This window comes from Dioscorea cayenensis, chromosome 13, assembly GCF_009730915.1.
Source record: "Dioscorea cayenensis subsp. rotundata cultivar TDr96_F1 chromosome 13, TDr96_F1_v2_PseudoChromosome.rev07_lg8_w22 25.fasta, whole genome shotgun sequence".
NCBI lineage: Eukaryota > Viridiplantae > Streptophyta > Magnoliopsida > Dioscoreales > Dioscoreaceae > Dioscorea > Dioscorea cayenensis.
In genome coordinates, this window is record NC_052483.1 from 1,092,158 (window position 1) to 1,116,739 (window position 24,582).

The 24,582-nt window shown below is 36.6% G+C and overlaps 1 protein-coding gene across 1 annotated transcript; it reads left to right on the top strand.

Moving 5' to 3' along the window:
* Window positions 1-23,789, top strand: LOC120274765 (serine/threonine-protein kinase TOR). Its single transcript, XM_039281298.1, has 57 exons — window positions 1-312; window positions 944-1,282; window positions 1,360-1,434; window positions 1,951-2,123; window positions 2,882-2,980; window positions 3,847-4,006; window positions 4,129-4,272; window positions 4,348-4,517; window positions 4,604-4,808; window positions 5,247-5,444; window positions 6,231-6,383; window positions 6,841-6,962; window positions 7,085-7,184; window positions 7,359-7,454; window positions 8,728-8,858; window positions 9,033-9,135; window positions 9,214-9,396; window positions 9,469-9,561; window positions 9,652-9,687; window positions 9,769-9,867; window positions 9,939-10,037; window positions 10,739-10,901; window positions 10,991-11,115; window positions 11,242-11,294; window positions 11,869-11,992; window positions 12,075-12,260; window positions 12,550-12,702; window positions 12,767-12,919; window positions 13,014-13,085; window positions 13,221-13,355; window positions 13,466-13,527; window positions 13,678-13,775; window positions 14,169-14,278; window positions 14,364-14,537; window positions 14,631-14,696; window positions 15,611-15,679; window positions 15,783-15,893; window positions 16,391-16,531; window positions 16,632-16,757; window positions 16,868-17,033; window positions 17,115-17,329; window positions 17,778-17,984; window positions 18,418-18,531; window positions 18,605-18,796; window positions 19,211-19,291; window positions 19,395-19,469; window positions 19,551-19,617; window positions 20,044-20,204; window positions 20,886-21,059; window positions 21,128-21,256; window positions 21,379-21,462; window positions 21,567-21,628; window positions 21,713-21,785; window positions 21,887-22,021; window positions 22,293-22,466; window positions 22,538-22,806; window positions 23,487-23,789. The coding sequence occupies exons 1-57, from the start codon at window positions 199-201 to the stop codon at window positions 23,503-23,505; spliced, it is 7,410 nt and encodes a 2,469-aa protein (XP_039137232.1). The 5' UTR covers window positions 1-198; the 3' UTR covers window positions 23,506-23,789.
* The last annotated feature ends 793 nt before the right edge of the window (window positions 23,790-24,582 follow it).

Below are 24,582 nucleotides of genomic sequence, written 5' to 3' on the forward strand. Positions count from 1 at the left end.
ACCCGAGTCCTCGCGAACCCTCTCTCTGATCCATTGCGCGACCCTTCGCTCATTACCGCCTCTGGACACCCTCTCTCCGATCGCCCTCGGATCCGTCCTGGTAGCCGCCGCTGCGGCGAGCGGGACTTGCCGGAGAGCTTGCCGGACGGATCTCACTCGAGTGCTATGGTCTTCGCTTCTCTTTAGTGTCCGGAAGCCATGGCTGTCGCAGCGACGTCCATTCGATATGGCCCCGTCGCCAGCGGTGGCGGCGGTAGCCTCGATGCACTTAACCGCATACTTGCGGATCTGTGCACGCGGGGCAATCCGAAGGTGCTGTTATCTTGTTTCTTAGCTCAAAACCCTAACTTTTTTTTTTTGGTTGCACATCTGTCTCATTTGGTTTCAGAGCTCAAGCTGTGTATTTGTCTGCATTTCTCTTCGTTTGTTTCCTTTTTTTTCCCCCTTCAATGGATGTGTTTTGTGTTTAATTCGGGAATTCGAACATGAATTTTGTTGTTTTACCATGATGCTGTTGTGATTCCGTAATTATGCGAGTTCAATTGGTGGCAAATAAAGTAGAGATGAGCTTTGGACGGGTTGAGTATATGAAGTGCTCGTAGGATAATTAAGCGTGGTTCTTCAAATGTTCTTTTTTTTTTTTTTCATATGCGAAATGCTTGGATGAGCTCACTAACTTGTGGTTTAAGGAAAATCTAGTTCCTTGTATAGGTAATCTGTATGGTATGTTTTTTAGAATTGGGAATATGTTATTTCAGTGTCAGCCTTCACAGTTATACATCAAATATGTGCAACAACCATTTTGAGTAGCATTTGCATGTGAATGGAATAGATAAAAGGGGAGTAGGAAATCACTGGTTATGTTGTAGGGTTTTTGTTTTTAACTGCACTTTAATATAATGAATTTTTTTGAACATTTGGGTACTTATCTTTCTGGATGCAGGATGGTGCTGCCTCAGCTCTAAGAAGGCATGTAGAGGAGGAGGCACGCGAACTCAGCGGAGAAGCTTTTTCTCGATTCATGGATCAACTGTATGATCGCATCTCTTTCCTTTTAGAAAGCAATGACTTTGCTGAAAACTTGGGTGCTTTGCGGGCCATCGATGAATTGATTGATGTAACCTTGGGAGAAAGTGCCTCCAAAGTTTCAAAATTCTCTAGTTATATGCGGACTGTATTTGAGGTAAAGCGAGATCCGGAAATTCTTATCCTTGCAAGTAGGGTACTGGGTCATTTAGCTAGAGCTGGGGGGGCTATGACTGCAGATGAAGTTGAGCGACAGGTTAGTTTCTTCTCATAGCCAGTGGTTGCCCCTTGCTACCTTCAGAATGGTCATTGATTAATGTTTTCTCTTTTCAGATTAAAAATGCTTTAGAATGGCTTCGCGGAGATAGAATAGAGTATCGTCGCTTTGCAGCTGTCCTTATCTTAAAGGTATGTGCATATTTGCCGCTGTGCTTTATTCCATGGTTCCTTTTTACATTGCTTTTAGTTAGTTATTGGCGTTTTATTTCAAAGCTGAAATGAAAAGGGATCAGATGTTTATGAAAAATACTTTTGGAATTTCTCGAAAACATAATTTAGTTGGAGACTTTTGGATTTCATTTATTGTGAATGCACTATCCCTTTTAGATGTTATAGCAACATGAGTGTATTTTATTTACTCTTTTGGTCTATGTTGTTCATATTAGTTCTCTCTTTAACTCTCTGGAAATATTATTATCTATTTCTGGATTTAGTTAGTGGTATCTAAAAACAATACTTTCTTTGTGAAAAAACTATGATCACTTTGTTTTCTCTAAATTCAAGTTTTTATGGATGTTCAAATTTTTTTCGATTATTAATCCGCAAAGGTGTTGGCTGTGCTTTCCAGCTGAGACATTTTCTCACCCTATAAAGTTATGAATTTTCCATGATATTAGATATTTTTCTTTTTTCTTTTTCTTTCAGGAAATGGCTGAAAATGCATCAACAGTTTTCAATGTCCATGTGCCTGAATTTGTGGATGCAATATGGGTGGCACTAAGGGACCCCACATTGGCTGTCAGAGAAAGAGCTGTGGAAGCTTTGCGGGCTTGTCTTCGTGTTATTGAAAAGCGTGAGACACGTTGGCGAGTGCAGTGGTACATTAGTTTGTGCTAATTTTTTTTTATTGTGCATAACTTTCACCTAATTTTCAATCTTAATTTGTACCACTTACAAATAGAAGAGTCATGTGATGCCACCCATTAATGGTGGGCGCAAAAATGGTGGGTGGTTCTGTTTGGCTGCACATAGTGTATGCCATGGTGTGTAATTTACCCTTCGGTTTGTTATTCTGGAGAGATGTGTTATATGCAACCATCCAAAGTAATATACATTTTTGAAAATTTTGTTTAGATGGTAGCCATCTGCAGAAATGTTGTAGTAGGGCTGACCTATTGCCCTTGGCTGCCTCATCTAACTGCTTGAGGGAGGAAATTATTGTTTTTCATGGTATTTTATTAGTTACTAAATTCAAGCATGAAAATTTGGACAAAGATGTAGCTTCCAATCCATAAGTTCATATTGATGCTTTTGTTTACCATGTCTATTATGCTGTTCTTTGTCATTTTATCTCCAAAGAGTTTCTTTTGTGATGCGCTGGTTTCTTTCTCATCATGCAAATTACCTATGGGTAATAATTTTTGTGTTGATTTTCTCTAATTTGTTCTTGTCTTGGATAACCAGTCCTTCTTTGATGTTGTAATCCAAATAAGTTGGCTGTTATTGATGCCATTGAAAAATGTAATTTTGATATTTTGCATGATATGTTGTTTGTATGTGACTCTTGATGTCAAATTCCGTGTGGTTTCTTGTTTAGCTTCCTTGACAGTTTGGTCATTTCTGTCACTGACAATAGGTATTATCGAATGTGTGAAGCCGCACAAGTTGGACTTGGTAAAAATGCTTCAGTCCACAGCATACATGGATCACTACTTGCTGTTGGTGAACTTTTGAGGTACTAGAGTGTTGTCAATTTGGTTTTCTTATTTGACTTGTGGATCTTTTCCTTATAACTTATTTATCTTAGATACTCCCTCCGTTCCTTTTTATCTATCGTTGTTAACTGAAACTCATGTATCAAGAAACTTAGTTATTTAACAAAATTTTATAAAAAATTAGTAATCTTTCCAAAATTACCCCTAATTTATATCTTCACATTTCTCTCCCATATTTAATTCCAACAAAAGAGTTGAATAGAGTGCTAAGAGTAATTTTGGGGAAAAAAATAATAAATGCTTCTTGAATTTAGAAAATGACAGATAAAAAGGAACATGGATTTGTGTTAGATAAAAAGGAACAGAGGAAGTATCAAAATTGCGTTGTGTACTTCTCAATTTTGTTGAGAATTTTTATGAAATTCGATGACTTTTTATTCTTCATTATCTCTTCCTATTATCCTTGAAATTTTTAGAGTTCTTTGTTCATGGTATTAGAGTAAGTAATATTTCCGCATCTGTTTGGTTAGTAAATATGGATATGGATATACAAGTATTGGCATTTTATCCTATTATATTGAGCTTTGGATTGAATTGAACCCAGATATTGTGTTTGGTTTGAATCTAAGATGCTACTAGAGTTTAGTTAATTGGTTTATTTGCAAATGGTTTGATAAAAATGGACCAACGTATATAATGGGGGTATATTCGAGTAATTAATAGTCCCACATTAGTTATGTTAGTAAATATGGATATAAATATGTAAATTTGGGTTTCTCATCCTATTAGCTTAAGCTTTTAGGTTGAGTTGAGCCCAGTTGTTGTGTGTCATTTAAGTCTTATGCCTGAGCTTTTGTCCATTTTTCTTGTTGATTTTATTTTTCAGGAACACAGGGGAGTTTATGATGTCCAGATACAGAGAGGTGGCAGATATCGTTCTAAAGTACTTAGAGCACCGTGATCGCCTTGTTCGACTCAGCATAACATCTTTGCTTCCTCGTATTGCTCACTTCTTGCGTGACCGTTTTGTGACTAACTATTTGAAGGTTTGTTCTTTTGCCTTTTTTTGTTTGATTATGAATATTTCCTCGTGTATACTTGGTTTACGAATGCCTCTATGTTGACAATTTCATACTCTTCCCTTTTACTCACTCTTTTGCTTTTTCAGATATGCATGGATCACATTCTTGCAGTCTTGCGTAACCCGGCTGAGCGTGCCAGTGGATTTATTGCCCTTGGAGAAATGGCTGGTGCATTGGATGGTGAACTAATCCCTTACTTGCCGACAATTACATTACACTTGCGTGATGCTGTATGTTATATCTAGTTTATTTGTGAATCCTTGACTTCTGTTATCCTATTTGTTCACGTTATCTTTTATTGCCAGATTGCTCCTCGTAGAGGAAAGCCATCTGTTGAGGCTCTGGCTTGTGTTGGAAGCTTTGCAAAAGCTATGGGTTCTGCAATGGAACCTCATGTTCGTGGTTTGTTGGACTCCATGTTTTCATCTGGTCTTTCTTTTACTCTAGTTGAAGCACTAGAGGAAATAACTGTTAGGTATTTTTATGTTAACTATTTTCCTATTGATGAATTTAATTCTTGCTTTGAAGTTTTGAATTTATCTGATATGTGTGTTCTTTCAGTATTCCATCCTTGCTTCCTACAATACAAGAACGCTTGTTGGATTCCATTTCCATAGCTCTGTCAAAGACTCCTTACCCACAGACAAAGCCTGGTGCTGTCGTTAATCGGGCAAATGTTCCAAACAATACTCAGCAATGTTCTGATGTCAGTGGCTCTGGTCTTGTCCAACTTGCCTTGCAAACTCTAGCACACTTCAATTTCAAGGTTTGTTGATATTCATATGTTTATGTACTACATATGTTTTCATAATTCTTAGGCCACTCCCATTAATAATGAGTCACGTCAATGATGTTGTAATGTCAGTGGAATGCTTGTCAGTAGTAGTCAGGGCTATCCATGTTCCAATATTCCAGTCTTATCTGGATGCTGGCGGGAGATTCCAGTACACCCTACACTTTTATGGCCGGCCCACTGGCTGGTTTACTTGAAAATTGAATAAGCCAATTCTGGAATCCTGACGTCTGTTTGAACCTAGGCTTGCATGTTTAGCTAAGTGAATTCTAGCATGGCTGGGGCTTGGTCAATCATGGGCTCAACCCTGTCTAGTTACAGGCCTACTGTTGGCTTACGATTGCTATCAGTGTGAACGGAATTGCTTATGTTCAATCTGTTATACTGATCTGAATGGATGGTTTGTTACAGGGTCATGAGCTTCTGGAGTTTGCTAGAGAATCTGTTGTTGTTTATTTGGAGGATGAGGATGGAGCTACCCGAAGAGATGCTGCTATATGTTGTTGCAGATTAGTGGCAAATTCCATTGCTGGCATACCAAGTTCTCAGTTTAGTTCAAATAGGTCCAGTCGGATCGGCGGAATGAAGCGGCGCCGGCTTGTGGAGGAGGTTTGTCATAAAAGCTTTTGCAATATGGAAATATTAAACTTCATCATATTTTCAAAAATCTACCATGGATGTCAACTTGTCAAAGCAAACCTTCGGATTATCTTTGCTTGCCTTGTTGCTTTTGTTTGTTTTCCCATATAAGAACCCATTATTTGACTTTTCTGGATGATGATGATGATAATAATAATAATAATAATAATAATAATAATAATAATAAAAGACTTTCAGAATTGTTATTCAGAAGAAGTTTGATATGATATATTTTTCATTATGTGCATGAAGTTGGTGATGGCCAACACAGTCCTGTTTCCGACTAGGTGATCAAAGTTAAACCACAAATAATGGATGACATAAGTTAGATTGAGTAATTAAGTGAACCACTTGTGATCCTCTGAAGACAACCTCTTCTTGCAATGTTTGAGATTGTCTCTTATTTTTGTTGAATAATTTTGACACCTTATGAACCTCTTCTCAAGATATTTAATCATTTAAATAGGTGCAATTTATAATTAATTTTAAAATATTAACATTAATAAACTTTTTAAAATTATTATTTAGAAAAGTATTTTTTAAAATATTTGTTTTTTAGTAGTATTAATTAAGCCATGGTTTGCTCAGCTTGGTTGAAAATTTTTCCCTCAAACCCAGTATTTGAGAAGATTTTCCTAACCTTGCACTCTTATACCTCGATCAGAACTTTTTTACGATTGTTAATTTTGATTGAAATCCGCTTTTATGATTATTGCAAATTATAAATCGTATTTACCTGCTCTGTTTTCACTGCAGGTTATGGAAAAACTTCTTATCGCAGCGGTTGCAGATGCTGATGTTAGTGTCCGGCAGTCAGTCTTCTTGTCCCTTAGTGTAAATTGCAGTTTTGATGAATACTTGGCTCAGGCTGATAGCTTGACTTCCATTTTCGTTGCACTTAATGATGAGGTAAACAGTGAAATTGAATTGTCCTTGCTAATTGGTTTTCAACAAGGTGTTATGCCTGAGTTGGAAATTATGGTATTCTGTATTGTGTGATCTTTTACGGGGGAATGTAATATTAACAAAAATATAGTGTCATGGTCCTCATGGACCTATGATAGGCATTGTCTGAAAGACTGAAACTGTGCAAATCCTTATGCTTATGCTATGACACTGTTGTTTATTTACTTTGTACAAATTTACATTGAGGGAAGTGGCCTTGCATAGGGATCTGTTGGTGGTGAGTTCTATCAAACTGGTGTTGTAACCACAGACATGTAATCTGCCTGAACCTCCTCATCTTTGCTTTGCTTGTAATGCATTTTTCATTAGTTTTTTTACCCATGCTTCTGTTGTTGTTTTCTGTGGGTTCACAAAGTTTTGATTTTATCATCATACTTAATCACCTTTGGATTTTTTGCAGGACTTTGATGTTTGTGAGCTTGCAATATCAGTGGCTGGTAGATTATCCGAAAAGAATCCTGCCTATGTTCTTCCAGCTCTTCGCAGGCATCTTATACAACTGCTGACATACCTAGAACAAAGGTATGGACTAGAATTTTAGTATGCCAATGTCATTTTAGCTCCAAAATCACTATCTTTGTCATTTTATATGTTGAGGTTAACACTTATACTGTTGAAATTATTCATCCTGTTCTTTTTTGCAGCACTGATAGCAAGTGCAAAGAAGAAAGTGCCCGCCTCTTGGGCTGTTTGATTCGCAATTGTGAAAGACTGGTTCTTCCATACATTGCTCCAATTCACAAGGTTTTGGTTCAAATTTGATTTTGGGGTATTTAATGCATTTTAAATTACGCTGCAGGGGCATATTACCGTCAGCCTTGTTGGCTCACAGACTTCAATCCCTTTCCATTGAGATCTGTTTAGAGCAAGGTTCCAGTGATTGTGTGAAACATATCTTACTGTTAACTCACCTTTCAGGCTCTTGTGGCAAGGCTTTGTGAAGGGACTGGTGTTACTGCAAATAATGGCATCACCACAGGTGTTCTGGCTACTGTCGGGGAGCTTGCCAAAGTGGTAGGTTGAATCACTTATTTTTGGTTGCTTCCAATAAATGTACTGTACAGTAATGTTTCATTTTCCACAATTCTATCTATAATTTCCCGTTGTTTATCATTTTCTTATTAAAGGGGGAAAAATGATTGCTTGCTTGCTAAGGTTGTGTATGGTATATTCTTCACAAGTGGGGAACAATTAAAATGTAAAACTAAGGAGGCAACATACAGCTGGAGGTTGTACGTGACATTAGTTCATTTTGCCATCTAGAATTAAATATGGCGCATTCTGCACTTCAGTTGAACTGAATACTACATACAGTTGAACTAATTATCACATAATAGAGAAATGTACAATAAGTATTTACCTCTGAAGAATTGACTTTTGGTTGTTGGGATCTAGGACTTACTGCTTGAGTAGGATAGTCTGATAGTAAATCTAATCCTTCTGATTGTTATGTTGTATAGCATGGTTTTGAACTGATTGAGCCTGCAGTATGACTAGCCTATTAATCCATTTTTCAATATGAAGAGTGTGGGGTTCTTGTGGATAAGATCACAATATTCTAATGCAAGTAATGTGGCTGCATCAATTTTCTGGTAGTAATGGCGGTTTTCTGAACTTGAAAATATTATATGTAAAATCCAAACTAAATATATCATTTGGGCCCAATTCTACTCAAAAGCTTTAGTTGATAGAATGAGAGACCTGGATATACATATTCAGATCCATTTTTTTACCAATGTGGTACGCCCTCTTGATATATGTTGGTCTATTTTGACCAATCATATTACAAATAAACCAAGCTTTGGTACTATGTTAGATGTAAACCAAATGTATTATTTGCGCTCAATTCAACCAAAAAGCTTAAGTTGTAGGGTGGGAGACGTAGGCTTATATATTCATATCCATATTTATAAAATTAATTGATGGGAGACTATTTTAGTCACTCCAATAGGATGGACCATGATGTGAGATTTGTCATCCGTATTGATAATAAAAAAAAGTCTGGTTTGGTGTGTTTTTATGGGGTAGGATTGATCTTTTATATTTGGTCATCTGCGCTGCATGCACCGTCATATTGTCCTGGCTTATGTGGGGTAACAGGACTTTGTTTGTTCCCTTGAGACCTTTTTGGATGATTCTCTGTTATTTCTTGATAGTGTTTCTATGCGTTATTTTCTTACTACTTGTGTTGTGCTCCACTAATCTTTTTTTTTATTTTTTAATTATTTTTTATTTTTACTTGCACAGATTTGGAATAAACTCACTAAATATGTGTATTTTTGCATAGGGTGGTTTTGCAATGAGGCAATACCTTCATGAGCTGATGCCCTTAATTGTTGATGCTCTTTTGGATGGAGCAGCTGTTCATAAGCGGGAAGTGGCTGTGGCTACCCTTGGTCAAGTTGTACAAAGCACAGGGTATAACACAACTTTATTGCCCCATTTGTCATAGTGTGCATCTACATTTAGTTATCATGGTTAATGTGTTGATGTAAGGTTTCTTGAGAAAAACACAATTAGATTCAATTTACATGAATTCTATATTTGAGGTTCGGCCTTTTGATTTGGAGACTTAGCCATCCACTCTTTCAGGTATGTTATTTCTCCATACAATGAGTATCCACTGTTGCTTGGCTTACTTCTCAAGTTGTTAAATGGTGAATTGGCTTGGTCAACCAGACGAGAAGTATTAAAGGTATATAATTTGTTAATTGAGATGATGCTGTAATGTGCTTTTATGGTTCCAAATTTGAAGTTCTATTCCATGTTCCAGGTTTTAGGTATTATGGGGGCCCTGGATCCTCATGCACATAAGCGCAATCAGCAGAGCCAGCCAGGACCACATGGTGATGCTACCCGTCCTGCAAGTGACACCAGTCAACACATTGTTTCAATGGAACAGTTGCCCACAGAGCTTTGGCCATCTTTTGCAACCTCTGAGGATTACTATTCGACGGTAATGCCTAGGTTGTGGATAAGTCTTTATCATGTTCATGTGTGTATTTAAAACTTACATTTTGTTGAATAGGTTGCTATTAGTTCTCTAATGCGAATTCTTCGAGATCCCTCGCTTTCGAGTTATCATCAGAAAGTTGTTGGCTCTCTTATGTTCATATTCAAGGTATAGTTTCATGATCAACTTAGTTATTTTTACTTCCTTTTCTTTGGCAACTATGTCACCAACTGATCTTTGAATTATATTTGGCACCAGTCGATGGGCCTTGGTTGTGTTCCATACTTACCAAAGGTAAGCCATTCAAACAGCTTCTAGAATTTGTTATTATCGTTAAAGATAACATTTATATGCTTTGTCATATAATAACTCTAGGTTTTGCCGGAGCTTTTCCTTGCTTTGAACACATGTGAAGATGGGTTGAAAGAGTTCATCACTTGGAAGCTTGGAACGCTGGTATCTATTGTGCGCCAGGTATGAGTTGCATGTCTGGGTGTGTGTGCATTTTGTTACTAGATTTCTTTATCATAATGATTTTCCTCCAGCACATCCGCAAGTATCTGCCAGAATTGCTTTCTCTCATTTCTGAACTCTGGTCCTCGTTCAGTTTGCCTGCTACCAACCGCCCTGTGCAAGGATCTCCGGTAAGAATCAATCCTCAAACAGCTGCATTCTTTCAATTTTCTAAGTTATTAACTTATCTGTACATCTGCCCAAGTGCATGTTGAGATCAAGGCTGACTTGCCACCTTTTGAGTCAAATACTAATCTGCTTATTCTGTCATGCATCACGCATGGTGGAATATGTTAGAAATGCTAGTTTGCTACCAGTGCTGCCTTGCCCACTCACTATTGCTTTTGCAATTACCCCCACTTTTTGGTTTAGCCCCTGGTTACTGTTAGGCTGACACTGAACATGTGTTCACTTGCATTTTTTGCCTAGTGCATATATGGATTTTTTGAAGACCACCAATTAACAAGTGAATGGTATCTGAGTTTTCTGGAAGGATACAGAGCTCCTGAGATGTGAGGGAGAGATTCCATGGAAATAGTTCAAGTCACAAGTAAACAAGGCAATAAGCAATGGTTCATTTAGGATTATTTACTACCAGGGAATGGGAGAAGGCTCATGTCCTTGCCTCGCTACTAAATTGATTACCTCTACATAATTTTTATTATAAAACTTGCAAGCAAGAAATGTTTTCCTTTCCGCCTGAAGAGTTTGTGTGTGTGTGTGTGTGTGCACTCTTGCATGAAATCCCTAACTAAGAATAATCAATATTTTGTGCTGCTCTGTAACATATTATCTCATTGTTTTTTTAAGAAAACACTCTTTTTATGTGCAGATCCTTCATCTTGTGGAACAACTTTGCCTAGCTTTAAATGATGAGTTCAGAACATATCTACCTGCCATTCTTCCATGTTGTATTCAAGTGCTTGTTGATGCTGAGAGATGCAATGATTATAGCCATGTTCCTGATATTCTGCATACCTTAGAAGTTTTTGGTGGTTGGTAGCATTGTTTCTTTTCTTCATTTACCTTCCCTGACTTTTTTTGGTTTCTTAAGTAATCTAATAAATATGATAAATGTCATCAGGAACCTTGGATGAACACATGCACTTGCTTCTTCCTGCACTAATTCGGTTGTTCAAAGTGGATGCTTCAATTGATATTAGACGCCGGGCAATCAAAACTCTGACCAAGCTCATTCCTAGGGTGCAGGTTGGCTGATTTTTCAGTTCATCAACTTCAAGAACTTGATGTCAATATGATCATCTGAGAAGAGATGGCTTTACTTTTATGATTATTCTTGTTATTTGTTACTCCATTTTTTTTTCTTGGTTCCAGGTTAGTGGTCATGTATCATCTTTGGTACATCATTTAAAGCTCGTATTAGATGGGTAAGATACATTAATCATTCTTGACCTTTTTTTTCAGCGTGACCACTTCGTGGATCATTTGTCTGTGAAATTTATTCTGTGAAACTTTTGAGGGCATTTTCTTTGAAGCTCATTACCAAATCACTCTGATTAAGTTTTCTTGCTCTTCGACCCACTGATGCTTATTTTTAATTGAAGTGATGGTTTCCTCAAGAAATAAGATTCAGAATCTTGAATGTAGGTTGGTATGGCCATAACCGCCTACTCTTATTAAATGCTTGGAGCAACCTTGTGATGCAAAATGCATACCTGATTGTGCATTTTACAGTCCCAAGGCACATTAAACTGGCTTATTGTTGTTCAACTTAAAAAATTGAAATGACTATCTCATGAGTAATTTCCTCCAATAAATCCAGCAGTGAAAATTTTGTAAAACATGAAGATTTGTGCTGAATTAGTTTTTGCATGTGGGATGTTGGTGCCATAGGAAATAAGGTACACTGGGGTTCAGGGGAGTAATCTGCATTTGTCATATGGTTTTCTTTAGACTTTTAAGTTTTGAATCTTGCTATTGTGGATTGGGAATTGTTGTCAGGAACAATGATGAACTGCGGAGAGATGCTGCGGATGCTCTCTGCTGTCTAGCACATGCCCTTGGTGAAGACTTCACAATTTTCATACCATCAATCCACAAACTGCTTTTGAAGCACCATTTACGGGTACTCGAGTCTTATCTCATATCCGTTAATTTATTTCTTGAATATCTCATTGATAATAAATAAATTTTCCTTATCTTTTCAGCATAGAGATTTTGATGAAATTATGAGCCACCTACGTAAACGCGAGCCACTCATTTTGGAGAGTTTATCTGTACAAAAATTGAACCGACGTGTAAATGTGGAGGGCATTAGTGACCCTCTTAATGATATGGACAGTGATCCTTCTGATGATGGAATGGAAATGCACAGGCAACTTAAAACTCATCAAGTAAATATACTTTTCTTTGTATCACCATCATATTTTCTTCCATTGAACTGATACTGTAGTTGGCTTAAGGTTGTTCTTCATGCCTCTGACATTGCCTATGCTATCAACCACTCAGCCATTTCTCAAATGTATGATCTATATGATATCATTAGGGAGATATCTACTATGCCTGGTAGGATGGAGTCACAAAAAGTGTAGAGTGCTATACCGTGTTCAAACAAAGGCGATAATAAGTTCTCTGTCAAGTGGAGAGGATTTCATAATTCTATGGCATCTATTGAATTTTTAGGTGAACGATGTTAGATTAAGGACTGCTGGGGAAGCCTCTCAGAGAAGTACTAAGGAAGATTGGGCTGAGTGGATGAGACATTTTAGCATCGAGTTACTAAAGGAATCTCCATCTCCAGCATTAAGGACCTGTGCCAGGCTCGCACAATTGCAGGTACGACAATTAGCTAATTTCATTCATTTTATTCTTCAAATAATTCTGCTGGTTTTCTATGTAGCCTTTTGTTGGGCGAGAATTATTTGCTGCTGGTTTTGCAAGCTGCTGGGCACAAATGAATGAAACATCACAGGAGCAGTTGGTTAGGAATCTAAAAACAGCTTTCTCATCACAGAATATTCCTCCTGAAATATTGGCTACACTACTAAATTTGGTATATTCTTTAATCCCAAATGTCTACTCCTATTTATAATCCTTGGCATGTTATGGTGGATTTACACAATCATGATTTTGCCTTTTTTGGCCAGGCAGAATTTATGGAACATGATGAGAAGCCCCTTCCCATTGATACTCGACTTCTTGGTGCTCTTGCTGAAAAGGTTATTTTCTTATTTTGATTGATTATTCCCATAGTACTCTCTACTTTTCCTGAAATGATAAACATTTTCTTTAAAAGAAATGTGGAGAAGCCACAATTTTTTTGGTAGTTATGATAATTTCTGTTTGTCCTACAGTGTCGTGCTTTTGCAAAGGCTCTTCACTACAAAGAAATGGAGTTTGAAGCTGCACGCTCCAAGAAGATGGGTGCAAATCCTGTGACTGTAGTTGAATCTCTGATCCATATAAACAATCAGTTGCATCAGCATGAGGTATGTTCCCTGTCTTTAGATGCTTGCGGTATTATCTTCCCCTCTCTAATTATATGATAGCGGGTTCTCCAACAATTTCATCCTTTTAAACTGTCAATTGCATCTTACAGGCTGCTGTTGGGATATTGACTTTCTCGCAACAACATTTAGATGTTCAGCTAAAGGAATCTTGGTATGACTTCATATGGAATCCGGAAATTGTGCTTTGTCTAGCTGATGTCATTATATTTGTGTCTTAATGACAATGTTAATAAGTAGTATAATATAAACTTATGGAAGCTTTTCCTCTATTCTTTGTTCACATGTTGGGTGCATGTTTTAGGTACGAAAAGCTGCAGCGATGGGAAGATGCACTTAAAGCATACACTCTTAAATCATCTCAGGCGTCAAGCCCACTTCATAATCTGGATGCTACACTAGGTTGGTGGTTATGATTTCCTTCACATGAACATAAGCTGACACATCAAAAAATCTTCATTAGAATAATTAAGTGGTTTTTTTCTAATGTTCTGTTTTCTGAAGAAATCAATGTATGATGAAATATGAGATTTTATAATTATATTTTCGAATCTGAAAGAGGTGCTAAAGACTGAAAAACTCTTGCATTGCCTCAATGCCGTGTCTTATACCTATGCCATCTTGAGCCTTAATTCCCAAGCCTACCTTTATTAAACTTATGATGTTGCAGAATGCAACATTCAAAGTTTAATTACAGATAAAGTATACTTCATTAACAATTTATTAGTGCATTTCCTGCTCTTTTGTTGTTCTTGCATGTGCAATGTAGAATGTGATTATTTTTCTGTGTTGTAGGACGGATGCGGTGCCTTGCTGCCTTAGCTCGGTGGGAAGAGCTGAACAACCTGTGCAAGGAGCAATGGACTGCTGCAGAACCTGCGGCTCGATTGGAAATGGCTCCCATGGTTTGTTATATCATATGTAACATTTTGGGTGGATCAAAATTGCTTTCTTCTCTGCTATTTATTTTGTAGCATACCCGTTATTCAGGCTGCTAGTGCTGCCTGGAATATGGGAGAGTGGGATCAAATGGCAGAATATGTTTCTCGGTTAGATGATGGTGATGAGAGCAAGCTAAGGACTCTGGGTAATACTACTGCTAGTGGTGATGGAAGCAGCAATGGCGCTTTCTTCAGGGCTGTTCTTTTAGTTCGTCGTAAAAAGGTAATCTCTCTCTCTCTCTCTCTCTCTCTCTTTATTTTTTTATTTTACATGCTCATCTCCATGGATCTAATTATGAACCCCGCTCTTGTCTAGTATGATGAGGCACGTGAGTTTGTTGAGAGAGCAAGGAAATGCTTGGCAACTGAGCTGGCAGCTTTGGCAAGTTTCTTATTTCCTGATACTTGCATTTTTCCTCTTCTCTTCTTGCCAACCTCTATCAACTGTTTCAGTTGGTGGTAATATTTCATGATGGTTGTTCATACTGTTAGATGCAAATTCAACATATTATCTATGCTCAATTTAACCCAAATGCCAAGCTTTAGTTGATAGGATAAGAGAGCTGGGCTTATATATACAAATCTATATTTTCCAACTTATCTGATGTAGAACTATTGGTTACTAATATACCCCTTTGATGCGTTAGGTGTGCTAATTAATTTGAACCAGTCAATTGCAAATAAACAAAACATACTAAACTTTCATAGTATGATGCAAACCAAACATTTTATTTAGGCTTGATTCAACCAAAAGCTTAAGCAAATAGGATGAGAGATTATTCAAATTCATATTTTATCAAACTAACCGATGTGGGACTATTAGTTACTGTAATACATACATCTCATGAGTTACTAGACTTGTAGAAGAAATATTTGTGCAAAAACCTTTCAGTCTGTGGAAGGTATGGTGGAGCTAACTACGTGATTAGTGGGATATCTTTCACCAAAGTGGATCTGTGATTAATAAGTACCAAGGATTGAAGATCTTATTTATATTTTGGTTAAACTTGCGACTGTGTTGAAGCCATCACTTTTCTGAAGATTGATAGTCAATGATATCAAATCTTAATAATCAGTAATTGATATATTTGCGGTTAATTTTAGAATCCATAAGAAAAATTATTTATAGTTGGATTATGTGAATTCTTGTCTTTATTCATTACTATATAAGATCACTATGTGTCCTCCCTTTTTGCCTTGAAACATTTTTGTTTTTTCTTTTTGTTTTAGCATCCATTTTTTATTATTTCTTGTTCAAGGTTGCCTAAGATTTTCTGTGTGCACATGCTAATGCAGGTTCTTGAGAGCTATGAACGTGCTTACAGCAATATGGTCCGTGTTCAACAGCTTTCGGAATTAGAGGAGGTCTCTGCTTGTAACCTAAAATCTTTCTCGCCCTTTGCTTTATTCTATGGCTTTCCAAACTACCATCATATTTAAATCATAACTTGTCCATCTACTTGTTTAGGTAATTGATTATTGTACACTTCCAGTGGGGAACTCAGTTGCAGATGGCCGTAGAGAGTTGATTCGCAATATGTGGAATGAGCGTATACAAGGAACAAAGCGTAATGTTGAGGTTGCTATATTTAATGATTGCTACTGCCTACTTGATTATTTTTCCTAGTAAATGCTGTAGCAATCTTTCAGCTTTTAAATCATATGATTTAAATTCTAGTGCAATGAACTAAAATCATCAAAACTAGCTACTCGTGTTTATGATAGCATTGATGTCACTACAGTGATTTCCAGTTTCTTATTCACCCATATGGCCATATCTTAGGAGAAAACTATGGAAGTTCCCCCTTTGAGTCTGTTCTCCATAATATGCAGCTTAATTTTTGTTCTTTGATTACTTTTAATCATTTTGTTGTGTAATAATAGAATTTCATCATTTTTCAGTCCACAAGGGTGGAAGTTGAGCATTGTAGCGAATACTAATCCATAAAGCATGTTCACTAGTTTTTGTGAAAAGTCTGTCAATAATTGCCCTTCTGAGCCATTTATATCAATCACTGTCTTGTATTACATTTATTTGTTCCTAACAGAAAGGACCATTTTTTTTTTTACTTACAGGTTTGGCAAGTACTTCTGGCAGTAAGAGAACTTGTACTACCCCCTACTGAAGATTTTGAAACCTGGCTGAAGTTTGCCTCCCTTTGCCGAAATAGCGGACGAATAAGCCAGGCTAGGTCTACTTTAGTTAAGCTCTTACAGGTTGGTTCCAAATAAACCACAAAAGTGTAAATCTGGAATTAATGTACCCTATTTTCTTTTAATGTTTTAAATAAATTTACCTTCTTTGAATGTCACACAGTATGATCCTGAAGTTTGTCCTGAAAAATTATACCATGGACATCCACAAGTCATACTGGCCTACCTCAAGTATCAGTGGTCTGTTGGTGATGATTTTAAACGTAAAGAAGCATTTGTTCGGTTACAAGTATGCAATGAGCATATCTGCTTTTTACACATTTTTACTTTTTCTTTTGATCTTATTTGTTAATATACATAGCTCATATATTATGTAATATATTATTTTGCCTTCTTTAGGAATTATCTGTGCAGCTAGCTACAGCTGCAAATATATCTCCAGGAGCATCAGCAAGCCCATCTCATGTTTCCAGTTCTGGTGTCCCTCTACTTGCCCGTGTTTATTTGAGACTTGGTAACTGGCAGCGAGCACTTACACCATCATTGGATGATGATTCCATACAAGGTGGAAATTGCTCTCATCTTACATCAATTGAGCGTTCTTATTTTCCATATCACTTCTGAGACTCATTTTTCATCTTTACAGATATTCTCAAGTCCTTCAAGAATGCAACACAATGTGCAAAGGATTGGGCAAAAGCATGGCATACTTGGGCTTTGTTTAATACAGCTGTGATGTCTCACTATACTTTAAGAGGCTATCCTGCTATCACAGGGCAATATGTGGTGGCTGCAGTGACTGGATATTTTTACTCAATCTCTTGTGCATCAACTGCCAAAGGAGTTGATGACAGTTTACAGGTATTACTCTTGTGCCATCAATGCTCATTGTTTGATGATTGTTTAGTTCACAATCAAGATCCTTTCGCAACCTGATCAACATCAATGAAACTCTGTTTTTGGAACTTATAGCAAACTTGCTTCTCTTATTGCTGTCATCTCGGTAATAATAGGTTTGCTTGTGATAATCTGAATACTTAAACAAAGTCTTGATCACTTTAAAGCTTCATTTATTCTCACAAGTTAAAAATATAGTTTTGAGTCATTGTTTCCTTGTCTTGAAACATGAGATCTTGGTTAACATTTGAGCACCATACCATTCACCATGGCGACCCCTGCATTTATTTTAAATGTTATATTATTCCCAAACCTTATGTTATATTTGCTTCCATTGTGTCATTTGTTTGACATCTTACACGATGAAATGGTGATGTTTCTGTTGGACTGATGTGGATTCTTGATTTTATAGGATATTCTCCGTCTTCTCACACTTTGGTTTAACCATGGTGCTACTTCTGAGGTTCAGATGGCCTTGCAGAAAGGTTTCTCACTTGTTAAAATTGAGATGTGGTTGGTTGTGTTACCTCAAATTATTGCGAGGATACATTCCAATAATAGAGCTGTGAGAGAACTGATACAATACTTATTGGTGCGGATAGGAAAAGGACATCCACAGGTTGGTGCATTTTCTTTCCTCTGAAAATTTGATGTTCTGAACTTCAAATACAGCATATTTTATATAAATATGACTGGGATAAAATATTTTTATATAAATCTGACTTGACTTTGTAGGTAGTATGTGATGTGGACACACTACTTTTTGGTGTTTATTATGGTATCTAATTTTTTTTTATCAATTAATATTCCTTTTTGATCAGTTTTTGCTGGACCCCTTTGTTTTATATTCTGTTGGTATTAATTGTCAAAAATTTTATAGCTATTTATTTTCAAGATCCCAAGCATCTGGGTTCTACTTGACAAATTGAGTCGGTATTGAGGAAGCCATAATAAATGCCTAAATTACATATAACATGGACTGGGCCTTCCTCTCCCTGTTCTACATCCTGAGAGCGATTTCTACTTGCTAATTCCTTTATTCATCTGCCTAGGCTCTTATGTACCCTCTCTTAGTGGCATGCAAATCAATAAGCTTGTTGCGCCGAGCTGCTGCGCAGGAAGTTGTGGATATAATTCGCCAGCATAGTGGAGCACTAGTCGATCAAGTTAGTCCTCTGCAGTTTGGATATTAACCCATTTAGACTCCTCTTCTAAGTTAGCATTACTTTGTTCTTCCAGGCTCAGCTTGTTTCAAAGGAGCTGATCAGGGTTGCAATACTGTGGCATGAGATGTGGCATGAGGCTTTGGAAGAAGCTAGCCGTTTATATTTTGGTGAGCATAACATTGAGGGAATGCTTGCAGCACTTGACCCTTTGCATTTGATGCTCGAGGAGGGCCCAGAAACATTGAAAGAGACTGCCTTTATACAGGTACTTTGCTTTTATTTGGATTTCCAAACTTTGCACATGAATTATTTCATGTGCTGTGTTCTTGAGGATGGTTGGTGAGCATGTACTTTTTAGTTTTGACTATCCTTTTTGAAATTAGTGTTTCTGTTATCTAGAACTCTATTTTTGTAAGTATTTCCATGTCTAGGTCAAGAAATGATTCTTGTATTAAGCTTTTAACTGCAGTGATTTCTCTTCTGAAGTGGCACTATCAGGGTAAAATGGCAAAGAACTTTACATGACTTACATGTTCCCCTTTTATGATATACATTTTATGTTTTTTGCTTAATAGCGCAGAATATGTTCTTTACTCTTCACATCTTTCCTGTGTCTGGCAATCATGCATCTTTGTATCTCAATAATGCCGTGTTAATCTTAAATTCTTTATTTTTACAGGCATATGGTCGTGAATTACTGGAAGCTCGTGAATGTTGCTTAAAGTATCGAAAAACTGGGAAGGATGCTGAGCTTACTCAGGTTTTTCATCTCCCTTATTAAATGACTTCAACCTTCGTACTTACTTTTATGGTTTAACATGATTAATGTAAATTTGTACGGTAAATTCCATTCCAAATTTCAGGCTTGGGATTTGTATTATCATGTTTTCAGAAGAATAGATAAGCAGCTTCCAAGTCTTACTACTTTAGACTTGCAGGCAAGATTCTATTATCAAGTTTATTCTCCCCTAATTTTTGTTGAATAATGTGTTTGGTTTCTCATATTATGTTGATTTCAGTCTGTTTCACCAGAGTTGCTCAAATGTAGAAATCTGGAGCTTGCTGTACCTGGACAATATCGTGCAGGTAACATTCATCTTCCTCTGTCTATTGTCTTTAATGTATTATCTTTTTTATTTCTCCAAATATTTTATCTTGTGTATTTCAGCTGCTGAAGGCAGAATTGAGTGTAATTGTTGTATGAGTGTGTAAACTGCCAGGTTAGAATGTGTCTAAGGACTTTGAGAAGATGTATTGTGCATACTTGTCTATATCAAACCATGATTGGAATTTGTTGTCTTGGTTCACATTGAGATGCTATTACTATCGTTTATTATGAATACCTTTCCTAGGAGACCATTTATTTTAAGTAATTAGTTTATTGATTTTAATATTATAAGGTTCACAGAGATTTTTTTTCATGATAAAAAACTTCTGCCACTTCTACTGTCACATGTAACTTTCCGGTTATTGATAAATTAATATGTTTATCTATATGTGGTGGTTATTCAGATATGCCAGTGGTGACCATCGCATCATTTGCACCACAGCTTGTGGTAATCACATCCAAACAAAGACCTCGAAAATTGACAATCCATGGAAGCAATGGAGAGGATTATGCTTTCTTGCTGAAAGGACACGAGGATTTGCGACAAGATGAACGTGTAATGCAGGTACTTCACCATGTAGAATGTTTGTTACATTTGCTTCATGTTAAAAATTGCTGTATGTAAAAATTTGGGTGGTTGATTTTGGCTCTAATAGGCTAAATGATATGCAAGACTGGTTTATTATGTCAGATCATATCATAGTTAGACATCACATTCACTATTTAGACCTCCAGCCTGCAGAAGCGAGCCCCTTAACGAAGGCTTCATTAGTCTTCACATATGCTCCCTCTTAACCCTGGCCATCATTTTGTGCTTTTTCCATTTCCTTCAGCTGTCAATGATGTAAACCGGTAGGCTATGATTTTACAGACTTGATACGCCTAAGTGAATACCTAATAAACACCTATGAGAACTTGATGTGTGTGAATCATGACCTTTTATATTTTATTGCTAGATGCATTAGAAGGTCTATCTTTATCCTGATGGTTGATTGCTGTGACAAGGATTGCAACTACTTTTATAAGATAGCAGTAACCTTAGCTTCATCTTGATTTAAACCATTGTTGTGGTTATCATGTAATAGTCTCTCTTGTCGACAACCTTTCTTGTAAATCTAAAATAGATCATGCCAGAAAAGTTGGGCATCTTCTGGTTGAGGGTGTTCCCTTGCTATGCCGTCATTTTAGTCCTCCTTGGTAGTTTCAATTATATTTCCCGTGATTAATGTTTTCATTCTCTGTCTAGCTTTTTGGGTTGGTGAATACACTGCTTGAGAACTCAAGAAACACTGCAGAGAAAGATCTTTCCATTCACCGTTATGCTGTCATTCCATTATCCCCTAATAGTGGCTTAATTGGATGGGTTCCTAACTGTGACACCCTGCACCATCTCATTCGGGAATATCGAGATGCTAGAAAGGTATGGTTATGTTGCTCAAGTTTTCCAAATTCCTGTTGGTTCGACTTTAATAACACTTTTCATTTCAGATCTTCTTGAACCAAGAGCACAGACTTATGCTAGCATTTGCACCAGACTATGACCATTTGCCACTTATTGCTAAAGTGGAAGTGTTTGAGCATGCTTTGCAGAATACTGAAGGAAATGACTTGGCAAAGGTACACATCAATCCCAGATTATTACCTGACTGTTTTTGGAAACTGTTCCATGCATGAATGAAAAGATACTGCTTATATATGTATGTGAAGGGGTTTGTGATTATATTTGCTTACCTGTGTAGGTTCTTTGGCTTAAAAGCCGAACATCTGAAGTTTGGCTTGACAGACGGACAAACTATACAAGAAGTTTGGCTGTGATGAGTATGGTATGTTTTATTTGATAATTGCACTTCTATAATTTTAGTGCTTCTACCTTCTAAATTCTTCATGGCATCTATATGCTCTCATGAGATACTGTGAAAATCTTTAGGTTGGCTATCTTCTTGGATTAGGAGATCGTCATCCCAGTAACCTGATGCTGAATCGATTTAGGTATTAGTTCTTTTGAATTCTTCTGTGCCTCAAATTATAGTGTCAGGCTTGAAATCATTTTTATGATGTTTGTTGTGCTTTCAGTGGGAAAATATTGCATATTGATTTTGGAGACTGTTTTGAAGCTTCTATGAATCGAGAAAAATTTCCTGAAAAGGTGAACTTGAATACACTACTCAATGTCCTTGTTTTTAGGCTTTTTTATGAGTTTGTCTCCTACTCCAAGCCAATTTTTTTTGTGGACTTCAAATGAAATAGGTTCCATTTCGCTTGACGAGAATGCTTGTGAAGGCTATGGAAGTCAGTGGCATTGAAGGAAATTTCAGATGCACCTGTGAGAATGTGATGCAAGTTCTTCGAACACACAAAGATAGTGTCATGGCCATGATGGAAGTAAGCAAAGAGTGGTTATGCAGTATTTTGTTGAGTTATTAGAAATGAGTTTTCCTCTCATATATTACTGCCATCTTAAGTTCTCGTGTTATTTTACAACTTTCTCAGTTCTTTTTTTTCCTTTTAATTATGCCGAAGCATTATATACAAATTGAGTAAAGAAAAGCCATTTCATTGCATAGTCTTGTTACCAGTTTTTTAGTAGGCAGTTTGTCAAATATTTCTTTTGCTCTCAAACTGTTAAGAAAACCTAACACATGCTTGTTTATAGGCCTTTGTGCATGATCCACTCATAAATTGGAGGCTTTTCAACTTCAATGAGGTCCCTCAAATGACAAATTTTGGGGCCAACCTTGCTCATCCAGTTGTAAATAGTGATGAATCTGCCCAAAATAGAGAACTTGCTCACCCTCTTCGTGGAGCTCGGGAAAGAGAGCTGCTTCAGGTTACTTAGTTCCATCTAGTTCTAATTGTTTGCCATTTTCATCTGTTGATAACTAACTTTAGTGTCAATAGGCTGTCAATCAACTTGGTGATGCCAACGAAGTATTGAATGAGCGTGCTGTGCTTGTTATGGCAAGAATGAGCAATAAACTCACCGGCCGAGATTTTTCTTCTGGATCATCAGCATCAGGGCCCAGCTCCATGCAACATGCAGCAGATCATAGTTCCTTAGTTTCTGGTGATACACGTGAAGCAGAGCATGGGTTATCTGTGAAACTTCAGGTTCAGAAGCTAATTAATCAAGCAATGTCACATGAAAACTTATGTCAGAACTATGTCGGGTAAGTCCACATGACACTATAGGTGATTTTTGCCTGTTAAATCTTTCAAAACTGAAAAATTCTCTTTCTTCTTTCACCATCATGCATCCACTTTGAATTGTTCATAAAAAAATTCAGTCTCATCTTAAAAAACAATGTGCAGGGATGCAGATTTACAAAAAAAAAAGAAAAAAAAAAAGAAATATATAACACTTGCATTCAAGAATATAAATCTACTCAGGTTATAGCATGTTTTAGTGCATTAGAGACTGCATATAGTTGGCTGCTGTAATTCTCATCGCACCTCTTTTATCATTGCATTCTATTACTGTGATGATTAATTACTCTGCAGCTCCTAAACATGTTTCCTTGCTTATGTGCTTTCTTCATTTTGAATGCTACCTCCTACCTTTTCAGAAGATTCAATCACTGTCTTTCTCTGTTATACTGATTGTGTGAATCTTTCAGTAACTCAATTCTAATGTGGTTCTTTCTTTCCTGCCTACTTCTATGTGAAATTAAACTTCCATTCCATACCACGGTGTTCGTCTTTTCCAAGTCTCGTATTCCTGTTTCTTAGATTCATTCATACAAAATAAAATTTTCCAGTGAAATCTTGTATTGTCATTAACATGTGCTTACAAATTCATTGTGATGGTCATTTCTAGGCATTGTCTTATGCCAGTCATTTTGATTTTCAGGTGGTGCCCATTTTGGTGAGCCTAAGAAGATCTGTAAATGCTGTACATAAAATGTGCTGTATATTCTAGTCTCATGTTTCCTAACTTGAGTGTGATGTGTTTTAGGTTTTTTATGTTAAGGGAATGTAGAGTTGTGGGAAATGTAATTTTGGAGGCTGGTGTCTTTGTTGTAAGTAATTTGTTCCAAATTAATCAGTTGGAGGAGTTAGCTTTTATTTTAATGACTCTTTCTCTCTCTTTCTCTCTCTACCATGTTTAGCACTCTGCTACATTTTTGCTCACTGATTTATTGACCAAGTCCTAGTTAAATTTGTTTGAATATTTATCAATTTTTTGCAGGTAATATTGTTTCCATTCCGCTTTATTATTTAGATTTCATGTATTATTATTATTATTATTATTTTACTATTGTTTATTTTGAGGAGTATCTATAAGTGAGATGGTTTTCAGAAAGTAGATAAGAGATGATGGTATTGTATTGAATAAATGTTGGTTTCCAGTTTTAACCCTTAAAGGAATAACTCATGCTCAAACTATTGAAGACATTTTGATATATAAATTAAATTATTTTGATTATGACAATTAAAGAAAATGTATGGAAAACTAAGGCATTGAATGATCATTGAAGTGTGTCTTTTATTGACAAAACATGGTTCACATTTCAAAGGAAGTTAAAATGTGAGGTCATGCAAAGCATTTGCATGCTTGCATGGCCATCCAAAGCTGAAAATCAATCATCAAATTGAAGATGGGGCCATTTGTACAAAATTGGGACACTCTTGGATTGGAAGGGGCCCTTGTCAACTTGCTTCCAAATTCCTACTCAGATGATACATGTCAATCCCCATGCAATGATTTGACATTTTTAAGAGGACTAAAAAGTAAAATGCTGGCGCAAGAGTGGTATATATATATATATATATATATATATATTTAAGTGAATAAAACATAAATTTATTTTTTTTAAAAAATAGTAGATAATCAGAAAAAAGAAAAAACAAAATAAGAGCATATTAGATATGAAAACCAGCAACCAGAAAGTAAGCGAGGAATATAGAACTAAATAGTTTGAATAATAAGAAGAGAACCCTTGGAC